The sequence below is a fragment of the Lissotriton helveticus genome, chromosome 5_1 (genome assembly GCF_964261635.1).
Source record: "Lissotriton helveticus chromosome 5_1, aLisHel1.1, whole genome shotgun sequence".
In the NCBI taxonomy this organism is placed as follows: Eukaryota; Metazoa; Chordata; class Amphibia; order Caudata; family Salamandridae; genus Lissotriton; species Lissotriton helveticus.
Genome location: NC_136065.1, coordinates 1,118,076,450 through 1,118,099,198, shown reverse-complemented (window position 1 = coordinate 1,118,099,198; position 22,749 = coordinate 1,118,076,450). Strand labels below are relative to the sequence as shown.

The 22,749-nt window shown below is 44.9% G+C and overlaps 1 protein-coding gene across 1 annotated transcript in view; it reads left to right on the top strand.

Annotated features, from left to right (window-relative positions):
• LOC144752596 (VPS10 domain-containing receptor SorCS1-like) overlaps positions 1 to 22,749 on the top strand; it is a 1,975,184-nt gene that overhangs the window by 1,056,643 nt on the left and 895,792 nt on the right. Inside the window, exon 8 of the mRNA XM_078640477.1 lies at positions 19,611 to 19,700. Coding sequence (XP_078496603.1) covers positions 19,611 to 19,700 — 90 coding nt within the window. The remainder of the gene's footprint in view (positions 1 to 19,610; positions 19,701 to 22,749) is intronic.

Sequence of the window (22,749 nt, the reverse complement as noted above, 5' to 3'; positions counted from 1 at the left end):
TAAACAATGCACTGAAGGGGTTTACGTGCTTACAGCTGGTTAAAAACAAATGTAACTTTGCAGTCAGTCAACTAGTTGATACAACATAAGGAGTTATCACTCATTGAAATGTAACGACCAGTTCATAATGAGGGCCTTAGTTTCTTTTCTATTGTGTGAATGACGTCCTGTTTAACATCAGAAAGCTATGTAAGCAGTACAGAATGCATATATGGTATAGAGTACATAAACACCAGTGTATATATGAGGGCTGGAGTATATGTACGGATCAGAGAACACAGTTGGTAATATACCTACAAAGATCCATCATTGTGCATCACCACTCTGGGGTATGGTGTACCTGTAAATGTATAGGCGAGAAATTCCATACATCATAGAATTTTGTAGCAGATATTTTCGGCTTAAGTTTGAACATTGAGAAAAATTTGGCAGCGTAAATTCAAAATGTTTGCAGGACTTACTCAGCAGCAATGTTATAGGTCAAATAAATAAGCTCCTTTGAGTAAGATCTTTACGTGAATCACAATTCCGATTTCATTTGGTGATTTCAAATTGCTTAATATTAATGACATTTCCATCGTATTTGTAGTCGAGGTGAAAGCAAACTTTCTAGGTACAACTTATGTGTTGTCTTTTTTGCATAGTATTTATGTTGCTTCCCTGGAGTAGCTTTCAAAACATTGTCCCTCCTCCTTCATCTTTGCTGCTACTAATTAGTACATTTCTGAAAATAAGCTTGTACCGTGTAATCAAAAGTCACACCTATTGGAACAACACATTCTTTTCTCATTCCCTGATCTGTGCTCATTTTTTCCATTTACACTTTATAATCCAGTAGATAGCCACACTTGGATAGCTGACTGTCTAGCACTTGACTTATTGGTGCCTATTATCCCGACCCGAGCAATTGAATGTTTATCAATAAAAATCCACGTATTGTTTCTATTGGATTTGAAACAAAATGTATATTTCTTCAATTTCTTGTGCGGTGCTTGAAATAAAAATGTCTTGGCCTTTCCAAATCATCTAGTACTTATCATAAAATCTTTGGAACTAATGGATATGGATTTGAATCCAGGAGTACTCACTTAAACCAATATATAATCCTCTTCAATTTCTTTATCACCCATTGTTTTGTTCTATGATCTCCTTAAAACGGTGAGCTCCACGCAAGAAATCATTCAGTTAAATCCATTTATGAAACTATATGCATATTTGTCCTAAATAGCACTACAAGGACAATGACAGTCTTCCTCAATAGGCCCATATGTTCGTCCATACTCAGGAATTGGCTCTAAACTCTTTTTGGAACAAAGTACTTTTAGAGATGGAGTCTCGAGCCTTATCATTCACATTTTAAGGAGCCCAATCACTTAGAAAATAAAGACAAAATAAGATGCACACTAACATTTAAAAACTTTAGTACCTAAATCATGTGATATTTTACCCCAAAGTAGTAATCATAATTTATAAACCTAAGAATGTTAAAAAGCTAAGCAGGTCCTGCAAGAAATGGAACCCGTGACCTGCATGTCACATGCTTATATCTCGAGGACAGAGCCCATAGCGTACAATCATACATGATATCTAAAGTTATTTTGTTTTGTTTTACATAGACCTATGTCTTTAACTTTTGCAATAAAATGCAATTTTGTGAAAAATCTGATTTGATGTGAAATATTTTATTTTATTGCAGCATAAGATGCTGTTTTATTCTCTCTGAACATGATGGCAACCATGCGAACAAAAAATTAACAAACAGTGAGCAAAAAGAAGTCCAATTAAAGTTGTGGAATGAATGAATTGTGGGCACTTGTACTCTTACCATTTTACAACCATGATGTGTAATTAGCACAACAACTGGTTTGCAAATGGCAATGCAATTTGCGGTGCAACCTATGTACTAATAGGTTGGATTACAAATTATACATTCACAGGTACCTGCTAAATACCCTGCCGAATAAATAATTCTTAGGGGGTCACAATTTAGGCTGTGAATGCAGGGATGCTGGCATGCTACAGACAACAGACCTCCATCCCAGAGTTTGCTTTCCCAAAAAGAAAACTCCTCTCTCTCTGTCTCTCTCTCTCTTTCTTTCTCTCTCCGTGTTGTGTGGCGTTTTAAGCTCCGAGTGAATTTTCCCAATTCATGCCCATATACGTACAATTCACATTTACCTTATATAGGCATAGAAATCAAGCCCTTATTTAGGCATAGCCCATGCTAACCAAATACAGCATGGCTACTTCTACTCGTAGCAAACATCACAGCGATTTCTTGGAAATCCAGCTTTAGCAGTTAGGGAACTTCCCCTTGCTTGAATATTGATTTGTCCATGAACTCAGTTACTTTACAAAGAACAACTATTCCCTAGGAGTTCTTTCCTGATGTTCATATGCCCGACTTTACGTCAAACTATGGCATTCCTAAACACCTTCAAAGTATAAATATACCTTCACTTGCTATAGCAAGATGCTGTGGTTCGGAGCAGTTCGAAGACCTACTTGCCCGACGCAGTTCACTACAGCAAGTGCAGAAGGAAGCCGACTCTCCAGCTGATGCACTGATCAGGAAGCTGCCTTTCTCCTGCCGAGAATCCAGCTCAAGTGTTTCCAGCTCCCCTTGCGGGGGGTTGGGAGATTGAGTCCCGAGACAGAGATATCTGACCTCCTTCATTCTAAACCAAGGTATGGAACTGATAAGAACCTAGAGAAACCTTTGGTAGATTCTTGGCAAAAACTAAATCTATGCTACACAATACTTACTTCTTCCCTCATACTACACTTAGTTTAGGTACATTGGGGTAGGCGTGTTTTAGAAGCACCAGTTGAGTATTTTAGTCTATGTTAATTATGTATGTATTTTTATGTGGCTTAGAAACCATACAATGCTCTTACAGTATTATTTTATAATACTACTAGCAGCCCGTCCCGACGTTGTCCGGGTATGAATTGCTGCCGGCCAGTAGTATATTGTTTTGTAGGATTTCGTTTAGATAGCATTTCTTATCTGTGACAGGCCTGTGAAACGCTCCGATTCACAGTGCACTGCTGATGCACTTAAGAGTGCGCATTCAGTAATGTGTGAACTCGAGTTTCCCTACTTTATTTTTCCTTGCAATATTATATAGCGCGAACTCGACAACATGGCATGAGTACAATTTACATTACAGAAGAACACATTCATTTGTGGTAGGCACGGGGAGACAAAGCGATTTGCCTGGAATCACAGGATGTTGAGCTGATGCCGAGATTCAAACGTAGCTCCCCAGCTCTAAAGTTCGCAATTCTAGAACTTGTGGCAGGAGGTGTGTCTAAAAGTGCATGTCGGTGCTGGCCATCAATGAGAGACCTGTGCATTTTTCAAATGGGTGGTGAAAAAATATGAGTATGTTGCTGGAGATGTGGACCGCCGTGCCACCAATGTACTTACCGGGGGAGGGTAAACACCCATTATTCCGCAACTTTCTTCCCGCATACCATCACTCCGCATACTTTAATTACGAAAGTACCATGACTCCGCAATGCCATTATAACACATGGCGTTACATTTTATATGCTTTTACCACGTATACATTTACAACGAAATTCGTTGTAAATGCATGAATGGTAAACGCATGTTTTTTTAAAATGTTTGGATAAGGTAAGTATGGGTATAGGGGTATATGTTTTGGGGTACTGAGGTATATGTTTTAGGGTGTTTGGGTATTTTAAGGGTTCAGATATAGTTTTGGGTTATGGGGTACAGGGGTAGTTTTAGGGTTCAGGGGTAGGTTTGGGTTTTGGGGTACAGGGGTATTTTAAGGGTTCAGGGCTAGGTTTGGGGTTTGGGGTACAGGGCTATATTTTGGGTTCAGGGCTAGGTTTGGGTTTTGGGGTACAGGGGTATTTTATGGTTATGGGTAGGTTTGGGTTTTGGGGTACAGGGTTATTTTTAGGGTTCAGTGCTAGGTTTGGGTTTTGGGGTACAGGGGTATTTTAGGGTTCAGGGGTAGCTTTGGGTTTTGGGGTACAGTGGTATTTTTAGGGTTCATGGCTAGTTTTGGGGTACAGGGGTATTTTTAGGGTTCAGGGGTAGGTTCTGGTTTTGAGGTACAGGGGTATTTATAGGGTTCAGGGCTAGGTTTGGGTTTTGGGTTATAGGGGTATTTTTAGGGTTTAGGGATAGGTTTGGGTTTTGGGGTACAGGGTTTATTTATGGGGTTAAGATGGTTTAGTATTTAAGGGTGTTGGGGTTTAATTAAAGGTGTTTAAGGAGTAAGGGTGGGTTATGATTATGGGGTGCAGGGGTATTTAAAGGGAGCAGGGTGGGATTAGCACACGATATGAGACATGGCATGAAGGGCGGAACGTGCCACACGCCCCCAGCAATTGTCACGCCCCAGCACACGCCCACAGCACAACGCAGACACGCCCACAAGGGACTACTTTGCTGGCACGGGTCTTTTACCTTTTAAATGTATATGGTGGGCGTCTGCATAGCCTATGTCCTTCTGCTGCAACTGCCCTTTCCAACGCTGTATTAGGTGTTGTGATTGGTGCTGTGGTTCCTGAGATTACCTGCCTCAAAGGTTTGGGCTCTCTCTTTATTATATTAGTATGGATTCTTGCTGTACGCATTATACATTGCAGTCTGCATAACAATTGTAGCAGTTCACTTCTCTTGCATGGGAAAGAAGACTGTTCAATAAACCTTTTTATTGAAAATGCCCGTCTCTCTATTTCTCTGCAACTCTGTAGAAACGAAGCATGCATGATTGACTGAGTGACTGAGTAAAATACTAATCTATTGAATATTCTTATTCTTGGGAAATAAAATTGTCATGTTTATGCAGTTGTCAGAAACGAATCCCTTGTGTATTCGAGAAAGTTTCTAGTGACCTCTGAGTTAGCTGGCACACACACAATTGAGTTTAGTACATTCGATAGAGACCTAGTTGACCTCAGTCCTACGTCAAATCTATAGGATATATTATTCCAATGCACAGAGCCTATTGGGAATATAGGAACTACACTACATCTCTCTCTCTCTCTATATATATATATATATATATATATATATATGAAATTCACAGAAAAAACCATAGGTTATAGACCATATATAGTTAGGAATTAGCATTTACAAAACCTTGAAAATTCACTGAAAAAACCATAGGTTATAGACCATATATAGTTAGGAATTAGCATTTAGAAAACCTTATTTTACTCACACAAAACCATTGAAATTCCATATATAGTTAGTTGCACTAACTATATATCGCGCACCCGCAATCCACTGCTGATGATGTCACATATTACATCATTCATGACATGGTCAGTGACATCACTGATGACATCACTGATGACATCTCAAATGACATCACTGATGACATCATCTAGTGTCTGTGTGTTTTTGTAAAGTTTAAATACATTTTACATATTGAAGAATGACTGGATGTATGGAAGACTGAGTGTGTGTGTGGCTGGCTGGGAGGTGTGTGACTCTGTGCATATCAATGTGTACTTGTATCAGTGATTGTATAAGAGAGTAAGTATGTGTTAGTATATGTGTGAAAAGTATGGTGTTCTGTGTTTAACTATAGATGAGGAAATCGAAGTGTGATTGATTCTTCACAGGACTGACTAGGTGTATGAGTGCATATGATAGTGTTCTAATAATAAGTGACTGTATGTATGAGTAATTGTATGGGTGAATGAGTGAATGTGTGTGTAGACTTACGAACCAGTGAGTGTGTATGTAGTAACTGGTATTGGTGTGTCATGATGTCATCAGTGATGTCATTTGAGATGTCATCAGTGATGTCATTTCAGATGTCATTAGTGATGTCATCAGTGATGTCACTGAAGTATGGTGTTCTGTGTTTAACTGTATAGATGAAGAAATGGAAGTGTGATTGATTCTTTACAGGACTGGCTTGGTGTGTGAGTAACTCCATGGATGAGTGGCAGTGTGTGACTGTCTGCATAGGTGTATGAGTGCATATGATAGTGTTGTAATAATAAGTGACTGTATGTATGAGTGATTGTATGGGTGAATGAGTGAATGTGTGTGTAGACGTAGGAATCAGTGAGTGCTTATGTAGTAACTGGTATTGGTGTGTCATGATGTCATCAGTGATGTCATTTGAGATGTCATCAGTGATGTCATCAGTGATGTCATTTGAGATGTCATCAGTGATGTCATCAGTGATGTCACTGACCATGTCATGAATGATGTAATATGTGACATCATCAGCAGTGGATTGCGGGTGCGCGATATATAGTTAGTGCAACTAACTATATATGGAATTTCAATGGTTTTGTGTGAGTAAAATAAGGTTTTCTAAATGCTAATTCCTAACTATATATGGTCTATAACCTATGGTTTTTTCAGTGAATTTTCAAGGTTTTGTAAATGCTAATTCCTAACTATATATGGTCTATAACCTATGGTTTTTTCTGTGAATTTCATTGGTTTTTTAACAGCTAATATCTGTAGCTGTAAAATGTATTCTTCTTTAAATCCAAAAATATATTTTATATGTTTATGAATAATTTTTTTTTTAAATATTTTTTTTTCTTCGTTCCCGCTTCGCGAATCGGGAAGCTTCCCGTTAGCTGACCTTGATGCCGCGAAATAGACCGCGAGCCGGTAAACTTTTCTTTACCGCAAGTGCCGCGTTAGAAAACAACATCGTGACGCCTCCCGTCCGCATGACGTTTCACGTTGTCGCGTGATACGTCATATGACGTACAACGTTAGCGAACTGGTACGCGAAGCGAGTCGCAAAGCGCAGGTTTCTGGAAGCAAACCGGGAGGCCCTGCAAAGCGCTTAACGTAAACACAGCAAGTCATGTGACTTGGTAATAACACTTTTCATTGGTTCATTTCACTTTTGGTTTCCTAATGATGTAAGACTAGGTCATATAATCTAAAATGAACACTTTTGATTGGTTGAGAACTCTTGTTTTTCCCAAATGATGAAAATCCCTCCTTCTTTCCTCACTCTGACTTTCATCATTGTGAGAGAAAGACCCTTTGTGATCACTGAGCAATGGCTTCTTTAGTAGCTTCAGCTGGTGCTTCCCCACCACCTCCACCACATCCAAGGAAGAGTGGACCACCTGCTCAAGTTATAATTCAACAAGGAGAGGAAGAAGAGGAACAGGAGGACGAGCACGAAGAGAGGCAGTTTTTGCCTGAGCAGCCCAGGACGTCTCACCGGAAAGAAAACTTCATTTGGCAATTTTTTAAAATTCCCAAAGGTCAGAAAAAAGTAAATGCAAGATACGTAACTTGCCTTATATGTCAAGATAGACTGTCCAGAGGGACCGACAAAAAATACAGTTTCAGAAACTACACAATGCATCGCCATATGACTAGGTGGCATCCTAACAACTACAGTGCTGCACAGTTTCGGAACGACCTAGATAATCTCCCTATTATGGCCAGAAGATCTGTTGTACCGGAAGTAACGGGACCAGAGGGCAGGGAGATGGTGCCAAATATACAAATGAGATTTGGTGATGTAAAACACATCTGCGTATTTTGCGATGGATTCATTTCCTACGGAGAAAAAAGCATCACTCTGATCAACAGAGCTATTGACTATCATATGCAAGTTTGTACGAAACGCCCAAAATAATAAATACTTCTTTTTTTTGTTTTGTTGCTCCTGTTGAGCCCTTTACAATGAATCGTTTTCATTGCCCCCTCCAAGAAAAACCCAAAAAAATATAAAACTGTTCAGAAAAATTCAAAAAAAGTATAAAAATGTTCTGAAAAATAAAAAAAAAGTTCTTTTCAGAACTACCTCCCCGTTATTAAAAAATTGGTACAATATTTGGAACTGTGCCAACCTCTATTTCTCTTAGTTCGCTTCCCAGTTCGCTCCCCGGTACGCGAACCGGAAGCGAACCAAAAACAGTAAGTATAAGGGAAGGAAACAGACACTTATGTTAAAAGAAAGACAGCTATAGGGGAGTAAACTAGAGATACTATTACCCGTAATCCACTGCTGATGATGTCACATATTACATCATTCATGACATGCTCAGTGACATCATCAGCAGAGGATTGCGGGTTTTTTGGCAACGTGCCTTATCCACGGTTTAATAACGCTGCCTTTTGCTTTATATAAGTTTTCAAATTGTATGAAATATATACCAATAGGTCGTTATGAACCTTTAGGTAGTGCTTTTCTTCATGAGGTCTGGTCGCTTCCATACACATACAGATGTTTCAAAGATAATCAAGAAGTTTATCTGAATGGAGAGGAATGCACTGAGACGCCAGATCATTCACTAATGTGTAGGCACATACAGTTACACGGTTCATGCAACAAACACCGACCAAATATGGCTTGCGTGTTGCAAGGCACGCCAGTTCCTGCTATCATCCCCACGTTCAAGTTGTTGGAAAATGGTAGTTATTTGATGCTCAATAATGAAGATTGTTCTGAGTTAATTAAAAGTATTCCTTTTATCGTAACAGTAAGTGAACTGGTTATTTGCTGCAGAAATGTTCTATTTCCTCCCACACATGAACATAGGGAGTTTTCAATCTGGCCACAAATACCAACCTTGGGACAGATTTCAACGGCATGGCAAGAATAAGAGCTCTTTTGTCTCAGAGAGAGGTGGCCTTGAGTTCGGCCCGTGAAACTTTCGTGCTTCACATAGCGAACACCCGTACAGAGGTGCACACACTTTTCAATTCAGATTTGCCTTTCAAATTCAGCAAGATGGTTCCGACTATCTTTAACGCATCCTCCGCAAAGTCCCTGGCGCACTTTTTTAAAGTTGTTACCAGTGGTCTCGTGACTTCATTTGAGAAAATCTTTGGACTCATCCCTGCTTCCTTTCATTCTATTTTCTCCACTCTGGTTCGTGGATTGGCATTTTTACTTGCATTACCAGCGGACGCTCTTGTGCTTTTTTACATTTTTAAATATGGATGTCCCTCCTATGCAACCTCCCACCCTGCAGCTGCTGACACTGTTCCGCAATCGCATGCTAGAATATTATGGCACAATGCCGTTGGCGATATTAAGCACGGCATATGGATTATCTTTTCGATTCTCCTACTTCACCTGTGTCCAGCCTGTATTTCACTGCCTGACCTGTGATTTCGATTGGGCCATTGATTTGTGTCTCTGCGGACCGGTTTCTCCTGACGTCGACTTTAATCAGCTGATGACTCCTATCATTACTCACGAGTTGGTTTGTCCTGGCGAAAGGATTATGGCTGTGGCATTGATGCATGGACTACTTGGTCCCTGGAATTTACTGGCGGCAGCACAGTCTTTCTTGGAACAGAGCTTTCTTGAAAACCCACCGAGCTGTCCTCTGATGGTGATAGAGGATCCGGTGCTGGGAGAGCACGTATGTTCTTTTCCGCTTTTAAATTGGATGGCTGAACTGTTTTCGGATGAAGACGGTGACTTCCTATTGGAGGCTGTTGCAGCTTATTTTGCATACACAGTTATGTCATAGACCTTTTTCATGTTTGATATGCTGAGTACTAGCATTTCATTGACAATTCATTGACTTATTTGTCAAGTTTTTATTATTTACCTTGCCTATTGGCTTAAGACTCGATAAAGTACTTGGCTGTTTTATTTTTCTTTAGCATTAAATTTTCCTAGTTTTTAATGCTTTACCTTGCGGACCGTCCACATATAAACTTGCAATCTGCTCTCATGAGATGGCACTTCTATTATCTTATTCAGTTCGTTTCCGGATCATGGGGAGGTGTCATCTAGGTCCTGGATATCTTTACACCGTGTTAAGTTAGCATGGGCTCATTACCGGTTTAAACGCCATTTTTCCTTTTTTGCAACTTCTGCACACGACACTTAGTTGTTGCTTTAGCTTTCCACCTAGTAGTTCATCGTGGTTTACATGAGAATAATATGTTATTGCTCTACTATCTGCTTTGCTTGTTAAACTATATCTGTACAGCGAGTGCTAAAGTTTCAAGAACAACACGATACAGAATTGTTATGAGGTCTGATCTCCACGACTTCATACTCATAACATAAGTGCAACTTCTGCCAATTCTGGGCATGAGGCGGGTTTTATATTGCTTTGCCGAACACACATAGACAACAGTTGATGCGGCTCACATGAAGAGAGAGCTGGTGTATGCTGATGTGATTCCTTCAAATCTAAGACACTAAAGTATGGGCACGCCCTAAACCAACACAAAGAGACCTTCTTAGCAAATAATATAATATGTGTATTAGGGAGGGTGAGATATAAGCAGCCGCGGGCCGTGGAGGGAGTTACGGTGAGGCAGGGAGGCGGGGAGGGGGAGAAGCAGGGTGGAGCCCTCTCTACCTTGCCCCTCCCCCTCCCCGCCTCCCTGCCCCACCGTAACTCCCTCCACGGCCCGCGGCTGCTTATAAGTGTTGCTAACTCTTATTCATTTACAGCATGTTAACATACTATCACCATTCGCTTTTTATGTACTAGTAACTATGCTGGTAATTTTGCTACTGATAATATGTGTACTTGTATTATCTAAGATACTACGCCTGTGAAGACGGCATTAGTAAATAAACATTTCAAATACACATGTGTTCTTCTTAACTCCATGTTCTGGTTTCTAAGAAATATATAACGACCGACTGTTCATGAGTTCCACGTATCCTGAGGTACTATAAGTTCATATTCTGGATTGTCTAAACATTGAGAGTTTGTTATATCCAATGTGACACTGTACCTAGCTTGCTAAGGAGTTTTTGATTACTAATGTGAGTTTTGGGACACCCTAATTCGCCGAGGTTCCAATCCTCTGTCCACAGTTCTGTGTGAGAACAGAAACCCTGCGACAGGGGCACCCCCGACCCTTGCTGGAGCTTCATCACACTTGCGATACAACTCCAGCAATGCGCCACCTTTACGGCACAGATACATCACGCATCTGTGCTGTTTTTGCCCCATGATGCGCCGCATTGTAAATGCAGCACACCATAGGTGACGGAACAGCGGCACAGAATGACTAACACATCCCTGGTGATGCGCCAGTCATCATAAATGTATCCCTATGCTTCTTATCTTGTTAGAGATGAACCGCCATATGTATCATCAAAGTTTTTTGCATTTCCTAAATAGCGAACTTTAAGGAATAAATAGCGATTCTTTACCATTCCTAGTTTGCGATGAGCTATTTGCTAATTACAAATTACCCATTCATTTCCTTCATTTCCATAGGGCGGTTGGACTCACTTTTAGCTCGAACGGCTGAATAGATTTCCACGAAACTTGGCAAAATTGTAGGGACTGGTAGCCCGATGTGCCTTTGCTATGTCTCAAGATATATGCTCCAGTGGTTTTTACGAAAATTAACTTTGAAAAATATATATTGGGCTACATTGGCCTATATATATGTTGGAGCCCAAATGTAGCCCAATGTAGCCCAAAGATGGCCGCCAGACACACAAAAAAACAAATGTAGCCCAAATATCAGCCAGATGTAGCCCAACTATAGCCCAGTGACAGAATGACCAATCAGCTTCGCAAACCTCCGTTACGCGAAGCGGAGCGCTGTTACAGATATATATCTTTTTTTGAACGTTAATTTCTTAAAATCCACTGGAGCACATATATTGAGACCTAGCAAAGGCACATCGGGCTACCAGTCCCTAATATTTTGCCAAGTTTCGTGCAAATCCATTCAGCCGTTCGATTATTATTATTATTATTTTTTTTTGCCCCGCGGGGCCCTTTTAAAACCTCCACATCAAACCTAGGGGGTCAGCGAGGATCTACTATGCCCCCTTATAGTTATTTCCCCCTTTGTTTTGACCTCCTCTTGTCTCTCGATCCTACCGAGAGACAAGATGGCGGCCGCTACGGACTGTTTGGAATGTTGACAGACGCCGGACAACCAATCAGCTTCGCTTCACAAAGCTCCGTTGCGCGACAAGTACGCGTCCTGGGCCGCTGCCCAGTCCGGTGTTACAGATATATATCTTTTTTTAAACGTTAATTTCTCAAAATCCACTGGAGCACATATATTGAGACCTACAAAAGGCACATCGGGCTACCAGTCCCTACAATTTTGCCAAGTTTCGTGCAAATCCATTCAGCCGTTCGGGCTAAAAGTGAGGCCAACCGCCCTATGGAAATTAACATGGGAAAAACGCGTTTTGGGACCCCCCTTTTTTCTCGGCCCCCCCTTGACGAACCCCCCCAAAATTTTCAGGGGCTGCTCAGAAACAAAATGTGCCATTTTCCTGAAAATTTCAGCCAATTCCGTCCACAAACGCCAAAGTTATTAGACATAGAATTTTCAAAAATCCCATAGAGAAAAAATCCTAACTATATATACCTACTGGCGACCGCCAGTAGGTAATATATATATATATATATATATATATATATATATATATATATATATATATATATATATATATATATATATATATATATATATATATACTAGCAGCCCGTCCCGACCTTGTCCGGGATCAATCAGGCTTCAGGCCCCGCCCGCCCCGACATTGTCCGTGGGTCCCCCGGAGTAGCAGCCCGTCCCAACCTTGGCTTCAGGGCCCCCGCCCGCCCCGACATTGTCCGTGTGTCCCCCGGAGCCTTACCTCATCCACCGCACCCCCCCGTGCTCCTGAGTTCACGGTCCACCGCTCCTCGCCGCTCCTGCCCGCCTGTCCGCCGCTCCTCTCCGCTCCTCCCAGCCTGCCCGCAGCTCCTCACCGCTCCTCCCCGCCTGTCCACCGCTCCTCCCCGCGCTCATGTCTGCCGCTCATCCTCGCGCTCCTGGACGCCGCTCCTCCCCGCGCTCCTGATGTCAGCACGCAATTCGCGGCCGGCGCTACTTCCATGGGACTACTTTTTTTTTCTCGTAAATTTTTTAAACAACTTATATTTTTTTAATTTATACAGCCTATGGCCATCTGCACACCCTGACAATTACAACGATGTATCGGGTGTGTGGATTGGCTCTGTGGTTCCCGAGTTTACCCGCCTCAAAGGTTCAAAGTTCTTCCTTTATAATAGTAGTATATATATATATATATATATATATATATGTATATTTAAAAAAAACTATCCCAAAGGAAAGAATGAGCCGCTCACGTCGCAGTGAGTTTTAATTTTGATTTATTCCATTCGCAAGCTCCGCTGTCCTAATGCATTTCCGCCAACCTTTGGCCTTCTTCAGAGGAGAAGCTAAGCATCTGGGGGCTGCACTCACATACTGGGACCAACTTGTTGCTCTTTTGTTTCTCACAACATAATGTCGTGCTCACCGTAAATCAGGCAAACAGCCCGCCATGTGACAACTTGTCATAAGTGAATTGCTGGTGCTAGCAATTAAGTGCAGGTGCTGAGCACCAGAAGCCACCAGCTAACATTGAGCACTGCAGACAAGGTCTAACAATAATGTTCCCTGTTATTCTTTCCAGCCAGACACTAGCACCTAGACATAACACAATTAAATGCTGCATTTGTTTATGTATACACATCTTGACATATTGATGAGCACAGGAGCCAAAAAACAGCTAATGGAATGAGAGTTCTGAGAGTACACTGCTTCTGCTGAGATGTAGAACGCCCATCAGTGTATGCTAAGGTACGGGGTCCACCACTAATCCCAGAGATCTTTGATATATAATTAAGAGGGGAGTTTAAGCTATTCTGTCCTATAACGTGACAGGATTTTTTTTATGGTATACGGTTTATTAACCATGTTAACAGTATTTATTTTAGTATGCATTTATTTTCTATTTGGGGCACAAATTCTGCATTTCAGAGCACGATCATTTATTACATATTCTAAACATCCTTCTTGTCTCCTGGTTATCTTATTGTAGATTAGTACCAGTGAGTGAGCAAAAGGGTGTGTCCTGTTACCGCTGTCCCTGAGAGGGTCGAGAGGGTTGTGTTCTGGGGTGCCAATTCATTTGTTTCTTTTGGTAAGGTTAGGAGGGCAACTGAGGCCTTATAGCTAGTTGGACTTGGGCTCATGGATACTGAGGTGGTATGGTGACTCAGTTCCTACATACTGTGGTTCCAAGCAAGGTTCTGTTCCAGAGCAGAATCCCTGCAAAGGCCTGTTGTGCTTAAAGGAAAATATGATGTTATTTATATAATTACAATTTAGTTGACTGGAGCTGTTTTAATGCATGGGTAAAGAAAGCAGTCACCTAGGCTCATCACCTTCAAAGTATACCCCTGGTTGAGTGATCATCACAATCTTTTCACCTCACTGTCACTACTTCAACATCTTGATCTCGTGAATCTCAATTTCTCAACCTTACCCTCTCCCTTCACCTCACTGCTCTCTCTCTATTCTTGTATTGGACCGCCACCTACATCTCTCTCTACCTCATCTCTTACATCACATCTCACTACCCTTATCTATACCACACTCATCTCATTTACCCAATCAGTCAATCAATCAATCAATCAATCAATCATAACACTTGAATAGCGCACTACTCACCCGGAAGGGTCTCAAGGCGCTTGGGGGAGGGGGTCCGTTACTGCTCGAACAGCCAGGTCTTGAGTTGTCTCCAGAAGTCGAGATGGTCCTGGGTCAGCCGAAGGTGGATGGGGAGGGAGTTCCATGTCTTGGCCGCCAGGTAGGAGAAGGATCTTCCTCCAGCGGTGGCTCTTCGGATGCGTGGCACGGCGGCGAGGGCGAAGCTAGTAGATCGTAGCTGGCGGGTGGGCGTGTAGAAGGTCAGGCGGTCTTTGAGGTACTTGGGGCCCAGGTCGTGGAGAGACTTGTGTGCGTTGGTGAGGAGCCTGAACGTGATCCTCTTGTTGACGGGGAGCCAGTGCAGGTCCCTCAGGTGGCCGGAGATGTGGCTGCATCGGGGGATGTCCAGGATGAGTCAGGCGGAGGCGTTCTGGATACGTTGGAGTCTTTTCTGTAGCTTGGCCGTGGTTCCGGCGTAGAGGGTGTTTCCGTAGTCCAGTCGGCTGGTGACGAGTGCCTGGGTGACCGTCTTCCTGGTTTCGGTCGGGATCCATCGGAAGATCTTGCGGAGCATGCAAAGGGTGTGAAAGCATGATGAGGAGACGGCGTTGACTTGTCTGGTCATCGAGAGGGAGGAGTCCAGGATGAAGCCCAGGTTGCCTGCGTGGTCTGTTGGCTTGGGAGTGGTGCCCAGGGCGGGGGGCCACCAGGAGTCATCCCAGGCGGAGGGCGATGGTCCCAGGATGAGGACTTCCGTCTTGTCTGAGTTCAGTTTCAGGCGGCTGTTCTTCATCCATGCGGCGACGTCTTTCATCCCTTCGTGTAGGCTGGTTCTGGTGGTGTCGGGGCCTCTGGTGAGGGAGAGGATCAGATGGGTGTCGTCGGCGTAGGTGATGATGTTGAGGTTGTGTTGGCGTGCGATGGCTGCAAGAGGTCTCATGTAGACGTTGAAGAGGGTGGGGCTGAGTGATGATCCTTGTGGTACGCTGCAGATGACTTCGGTGGCCTCGGATCGAAACGGGGGGAGGCGGACTCTCTGTGTTCTTCCGGCGAGGAACGAGATGATCCACTCCAGTGCCTTCTCTTGGATGCCGATGTAGCTGAGGCGTTGAACTAGGGTGCGGTGGCAGACAGTGTCGAACGCAGCAGAGAGGTCCAGGAGGATGAGTGCCGCTGTTTCCCCCGTTGTCGAACAGGGCTCGGATGTCGTCGGTGGCTGCGATGAGGGCGGTCTCGGTGCTGTGGTTGGCTCTGAAACCGGACTGTGAAGGGTCGAGGAATCCGTTCGTCTCGAGGAAGGCGGCAAGCTGTCTGTTGACGATCTTCTCGATGACTTTGGCAGGAAAAAGGGAGGAGCGAGACGGGCGGAAGTTCTTGAGGTTGGTGGGGTCGGCTGTTGGTTTCTTCAGTAGGGCGCTGAGTTCGGCATGCTTCCAGCTCTCCGGGAAGGTGGCGGTGTTGAAGGAGGTGTTGATGATGTTCCGGAGTTGGGGTGCGATGGTGGAGTCGGCCTTGTTGAAGACGTGGTGGGGGCAGGGGTCGGTTGGAGATCCGGAGTGGATGGTGTTCATCGTGTGGGCTGTGTCTTCGGTGGTCACCGTGGTCCAGGTGCAGAGGCTGGCGGTGGGGGGCGTTGGTTCGACGGTTGGGTGCGTGGATGGTGCGCCGAAGCTGTTGTGGATGTCGGCGATCTTGCGGTGGAAGAACGAGGCGAGAGAGTTGCAGAGATCTTGTGAAGGAGAGATGTCGTTGTTGCCGGTGCTGGGGTTGGAGAACTCCTTGACGATGCTGAAGAGTTCCTTGCTGTCATGGGCATTGTTGTCCAGTCGTTCCTTCAGTGATTTCTTCTTGGTGGTGCGGATAAGCTGGTGGTGCTTGCGGGTGGCGTGTTTGAGGGCGGTCATGTTGTCAGTGGTCTGGTCGAGGAGCCAGGCTTTCTCGAGGGTGCGGCAGGTCTTCTTGGAGTCCTTGAGTTCGTCGGTGAACCAGGAGGCCTTCTTGCTTCTGGGTCTGCTGGGAGGGTTCTTCAGTGGTGCGAGGTCGTCGGCGCAGGCGGTCAGCCACTGCGTGAAGTTGCGGGCTGCTTCGTTGGGGTCCGTTGTGCTGGCGGGTGGGTTCTGGCTGAGGGAGGTGGTGAGCTGGTCGGCGGTGATCTTGCTCCAGCTCCTGTGAGGAACCTCTTGCGGGTGGTGGTGGGTCGTGGTTCTTCTGAAGCTGAAGTGGACGCAGCTGTGGTCGGTCCAGTGGAGTCCGGTGGAGTGGCTGAAGGTGATGTGTTTGCTGGATGAGAAGACGGGATCAAGCGTGTGGCTGGCGTAGTATATGGGGGTGTTGACCAGTTGCTTGAGTCCGAGGTTGGCGAGGTTGTTCAGCAGGGCGGCCGTGTTGCGGCCCTTGTTGTTCTCCAGGTGGAAGTTGAGGTCCCCTAGGAGGATGTAGTCGGTGGAGGGGAGGGCGTGCGGGCTGATGAAGTCGGCGATGTCTTCGCTGAATTGTGTGCGTGGTCCAGGGGGTCTGTAGACGAGGGTGCCTCTGAGGGTCGTCTTTGGGTCGGTGTGCATCTGGAAGTGGAGGTGCTTGGCGGCGGCGAAGGTGTCATCGGAGTCGGTCGTGATGCGGATGGTGTTCTTGTGGACGATGGCGATGCCTCCTCCGGTCTGGTTGACGCGGTCCCTCCTGATGATCTTGTACCCGTCCGGGATGGCGATGGCGATGTCGGGGGCTGAGGAGACATTCATCCAGGTTTCAGTGAGGAAGGCGATGTCTGGTGATGTTGTGTCGAGGAGGTTCCAGAGTTCCACGGCGTGTCTGAGGATGGAGCGGGTGTTGAGCAGGATGCACTTGAGGTGGTTGCTGCTGGTGCTTGGCTTGGCGGGTGCGGTGCAGGTTCGGAGGCACGTGAACTTGCAGGTTAGGTTTTGCAGGTGAAGGGTCCGTGGATGCGTTTCGGGGTGACCCGGCAGCAGGCGGGGTTCCGGCCGGCATTGAGTGCGTTGAGGGCGGCGGCGTTGTAGGTCTGTCGGGTTGTCTTGCATCGGCGGGGGCCAGGGGTCCTGGCGCTGGGCGCGTGCCAGGCGCGGACGGGCGCAGATGGGCTTGCCTTTGGCGCGCCTTCGGCGCACAATCGGCGCGCCCGCTGCCCGTATGCATGGGCGTCATAAGAAGGAGCCGGGAGGGAGGAGCAGCTGGGTGGCGGGAGCGTTGCAGGGAATGGGCAGGAGGGGGGCGGGGCCGCAGGGAGGCAGCGGCGGAAAAGGAGGACAGAGGGCGGCTCAGCGGCGGCTGGGTCGCCCTGTGGAAAAACGAATTGAAAAAAACGAAGGCAGCAAAAGAAGGGGGCAAACGAGGGCACAGCTGATGGAGGCAGTAGCAGGGGTGTGTGGGGGCGACCTCGCCTGGTTACAGGCTCAGCGGTCGCTCCCTGCACCTCTGTGCTGTCCCCTTAAGAAGGAGCCGGGAGGGAGGAGCAGCTGGGTGGCGGGAGCGGGGCGGCGAATGGGCAGGAGGGGGGCGGGGCCGCAGGGAGGCAGCGGCGGGAAAGGAGGACAGAGGGCGGCTCAGCGGCGGCTGTGTCGCCCTGTGGAAAAACAAATTGAAAAAAACGAAGGCAGCAAAAGAAGGGGGCAAACGAGGGCACAATCTTTCTTCCTTATCCTCTCTCATTAGATCAGTATGAGCCTCAATTCACTTTGTCTACCTCACCTGTCTAATTACTTCAGCTCTGTCCTCTCATTACCATCGTCTTTCTCTCTACCTTTCACCCCCCTCTCTATCTTTCTCTCTGCCTCACGGTTCTCTGTGCTTGACCTTTATTAGTATACCTCCCCCTCATTTTGCATGTCTCTCTATCTCACCACTCTACCTTGTATCTCTCTTTACTTCTTTCACTAGCCCATCTGTCCAGTGGCAGCCAGCATGGCTCACGGGTAGCGAGGCCGAGTTGGGTGTGGGTGGGGGTTCTGGGCACAGGGGGTCATGAGGGGAGGGTCCGCGAGGAAGCGCAAAACCCCCACAAAATGAAAATGTACTTAGCTTCCCGCCAGGTCCTGCGTCTCTGCCCCATGCTCTCCTCAAGAATCAGGAATAACTGCCAGGCCCCACTGACCAATCACAACGCTGCAATGCAGCATTGTGATTGGTAGGCACTCAGGCTCCCCTGACCAAGCACAACACTGCAATGCAGCATTGTGATTGTTTTTCAGCATCCTGGTTTGCCGCTCAACCATGGAATAGGGGCCTGTGCATGTCCTCCATGCGGGCTTTAATGCAGCCTGCATGGAGAATGGGGAAAGTGAGCATGACACGTTTGAGCGGCCCCAAAGGGCCGACCACACAGTCATTGCGCACTTGGGAGTGTGCAAACCACTCCTTTCAGCCCTGCTCCAAGAGCAGAGCAAATCCACCCACCCACCCGCAAAACAGCACAAACATAAAATCATAATAACTTAAAGTTATTATCATTTTATATTTACTCTTCTCATGCTGCTTGTAAGCAGAGGGGCGACACTCTGCCATAGCGGAGGAGCCGCCACTGAATCTGTCCACCTTTACTTCTAACTCCCTTCTTTCCACTTACCTCTCTATCTGCCTTAACATTCTGTGCACCTCAACCTCTTCCTCTCTACATCATCTTGCCTCCATCTTTAGTTCTTCCCCCTCTCACTCACTTTAAAACTCTACTCATTTCGATATTCCTCTTCCAACCTTTCTGTCCCTTTCTTCCTGGATATATCATCATTCCTTTTAAACTTACATGCTCCCCTGCTTCACCTATCTCTCTATCACATCTGGATCTCTCCTTCCCTTCCCCTCTGCCTTATCTCTTACTGGACTTTTCTCTGTATCACTTTTCCCTTGCCCCACCTCGTCCCATTTCTCCCACTGAACAAATCGGGACGAAGAGAGTTTAGGAGGAAATTATCCGATTTCTCGTGATAGTGGTTTATTTCCTTTGATTTTTACTGTTGTAGCGGCAATGCCAGCTGCGACTGAGTATTTATTTTCTTCTGCGAATACCTGGCTATTTAAGTTAAAATTTCAAGCACTATGTACATATGTCTTATTTTAATTAACTCTTGCCCAGGGCCCCAAAGGTTCTCAAGATTGCATTGAATTTGCCAGTATTGAAATTGCATCATGTCTCAAAAGAAGCATTCAATTAATATCGCATTTTCCATTTCAGCTTACTTCGGGCGGGAGACCGCACTACTATGTATCCTACAAAAAAGAAGGTTTCGCGCAAATGAAGCTGCCAAAGTACTCCTTGCCTAAGGTATGGCTCATTGCATGATCTGGGCTTTAATGCTGTTGCTTAACTCATGACTCATCATTTGCCCAGGACTCTGAAATGAATCATTTGTGTATTCATGCACAACACTTGTGTAGGAGATTTGCCAATGTAAAAAGTTTTAGCTGACTATTTTTGAAAAAAAAAAAGAGTATTCGGGTTCATTGCGAGCATAAATGTACCAGAACAGCTGTTCTTATGTCATTTCACTGCCTTCAACATAAGTGGCAGGACGTATTATGATCAGTCATTAACATTTGTAACCATCTTTGTTTAGAAAGAGTAGGAAATCAACCGTAAACGGGATTTATAACCGGTATAAATCTCCATCTGAAAGCCACTTTTGGTTTAAATGATGGCGATGACCCGCGATTATTTTAAATGAAAAATGTCCAGCGGATAGTTAAACCACAGCTGGTGTGAAGTAGCGCTTGGGAGCTGCCCACACTAACGCCTCACCCCTGGACAGCAGGATTTGTTTTGTGCCTTGGTTTTTACACATTTTTCACCGTTTTAAAGTTTTTTCCGTCTGCCTCACAGTTTTAAACTTTTTTTTCCCAGAAGTATATTTCAATGACTTTAGTAGTTTTGAAATTGGATTGCAACATTTCTTTTGAAAGGCACCCTGTGAATTTGTATATCATAAATGATCGCTTTGGGTCATTAATCCTGCTTTTTCCATCCGTGATCCTAAATATGCAACTAGTGCTGCGCCCACGGCTTTAAATAGACAAACAATATTGGAGCTCTGTGATTGTTTCTGCTGCTTGCCCTGAATAAAAATGCTTTAAATGAGCATTAACCAATGAAAACGATTTTACTCAAAGCATTACAAGGCATAGGTACAGTGATTTCTTCTCCTGCTGTGCTCATGGCAGTGAGCGCATCATAATTGGGCTGAAGAAAAGATTGTTTCGTTTTTGCTCATATCTTCTGCCAATGAGGCCACTGGGGAAAGAGCTGCATAATCGGATTATTACAAGACGGCGAGAGAACACGCAGGGGCACACGTAGAATGATTGACAAATGCAGATCCATGTTACTCAAGTCCACACGTGCTAGCCTGGCGCTGGAGTACACAAGCGACCCTCACATCTACCCCTCTCTTTAATCTGAGGCTTTTCTTTCCGTGGGAGATTTGAACATGGCTGCTTCCGACAGTGGAAGCACGTATGGGATGCAAAGCTTCTGTTGCTGGACTGCGCGTCATCATTCAGCCATCATTGATGACCCTTGTCCATTGAAAGAAGCAGGCACAGGAGGGATAGGGCTCTTGTTTGGTTGGGGTTAGGCATGAAGAAAGTAGTCCATGTGAGGGAGGATTTCCTTATGCAAGTGCTAAAGTTATCCTCTAACAAAGAGGAAGTGAAACGACAGGCACACGGACTGTTTCCACATGCCACAGCATGCCCATACCCACCTTCACTCACTTAGGGGAACAAGGGGGCAGATAAGACAGTTTGCTGTTTCTATTGTAAATAGATTTTATTGGTGTAATAAACAGTGCTGCCTTGTGCCCTGACATAGCAGGACAGAACACAAGGCAAACACTTTAGTTCTCTTTACATCAACAGCATCTGTATCCTCATTTTGATTCTAAAACGGTATAAACCTAATGTGGGCATCCACGCGCTAGTGGACAATCTGATCGCTTTTACATAAAACAGGCACATTTTCTGGTCTTCCTAAAATAAAAATATAGAAAAAAGATGCTTATTGAGCCTTGCATGTTCGTGTAATGCATTCCTTCTGTGAGGAGTACCTGAGCATTGTGTTGCTAGTAGACATCTCGAGGGGTGGGTGATATGTGTGAATTCAAGAATAAAGGTTGATGTAGCCTGAAATGCATTCTGCTTGATGTAAAAGGGAACACGTGTGAACATCTCTGCTGCTAGGGCAAACTAGTATTGCATTAGTGTGGGTCCCTTAGAGAGACCATGGGGCCACTGTGACTCCTTTGGGGGCTAGGGGTGAGAGAAAGATGTAGACGTCTATTAAATAATGGAACGGGAAGGTTCTCGATAGAATCCCACGCACTATATACTAAAGATAAATACTAGGGATCTTCTATTTAAATGAGTAATAAACATTGCCATTTCCTGCAAAATAATGTTGGCCCATGCGTGTATTGGTACTTTGCTGTTAAATGAATCTTGCACATTCTCTTTACACAAGCCTTATGGCCTGGATTTCTGTCCCCTGCACAGGAGCAACGTGGTATATGATACAAAATAAAACAAAGCTATCTACTGCAGGCAAATCTGTCTGCTGATTCCCCAGGTCTCCTATGATGTTTCCTCCACATGCTGCTATTCTTTCAGACTTGAATTAACCTGCACGTTTGTTTAGCCAATCACATTAGAACCAAGGTGGGTAGACTGATCAATAACTGCCCTTAAATGTCCAAGATGAACCATAACCCATATTCAAAGCTCGGTCTGCCCGGTGCTTTAAAATCACAACTGGTTTTCTGGCAATTCTGCCCAATGGCTTATGGCATGTGTTGACTGAACGTGTGTTTGACAAAAGAGGGGTTCCCAAACAATTCTAGGTAGTGAGTGGACTGAACTGTCATAGGGCCGCATTACCTGATTTACCAGAGTGTAACTCACCCATGGTAATTAGATGGGCTCTGCTCATTCATGTACAACTTTGCTATTTTGTTAGCACGTAATAGCCAGTGCTAGGCTAGGGATCTGAAGATGAGTTAAAGCAGCCCAGGGCACTTACACACAGTTGTGCTGTAACCTTTCTCAATCCTCCATATTCTATCAGATAAGTCAAACCTAATCTTACCAGCTGAAAGGATAGTCTACTACCGGTTTCTTTAGTAAACTGTTTACCTTTCATGTGACAGTGGTAGATATCAATACATTGCATTTGTGGAGGGGTACATTTCCAGAACCAGTTAAAAATAGAGAAAAACGTTTTTTCGCTGCAAAATGAAAAAACATTGTTAGACCTGACAGCCTTAGAGTTGCCTTCCCTCAAATTGTTTGCCTTCCTGTGTCCAATTTTGCTAGAGTTTTGCTTC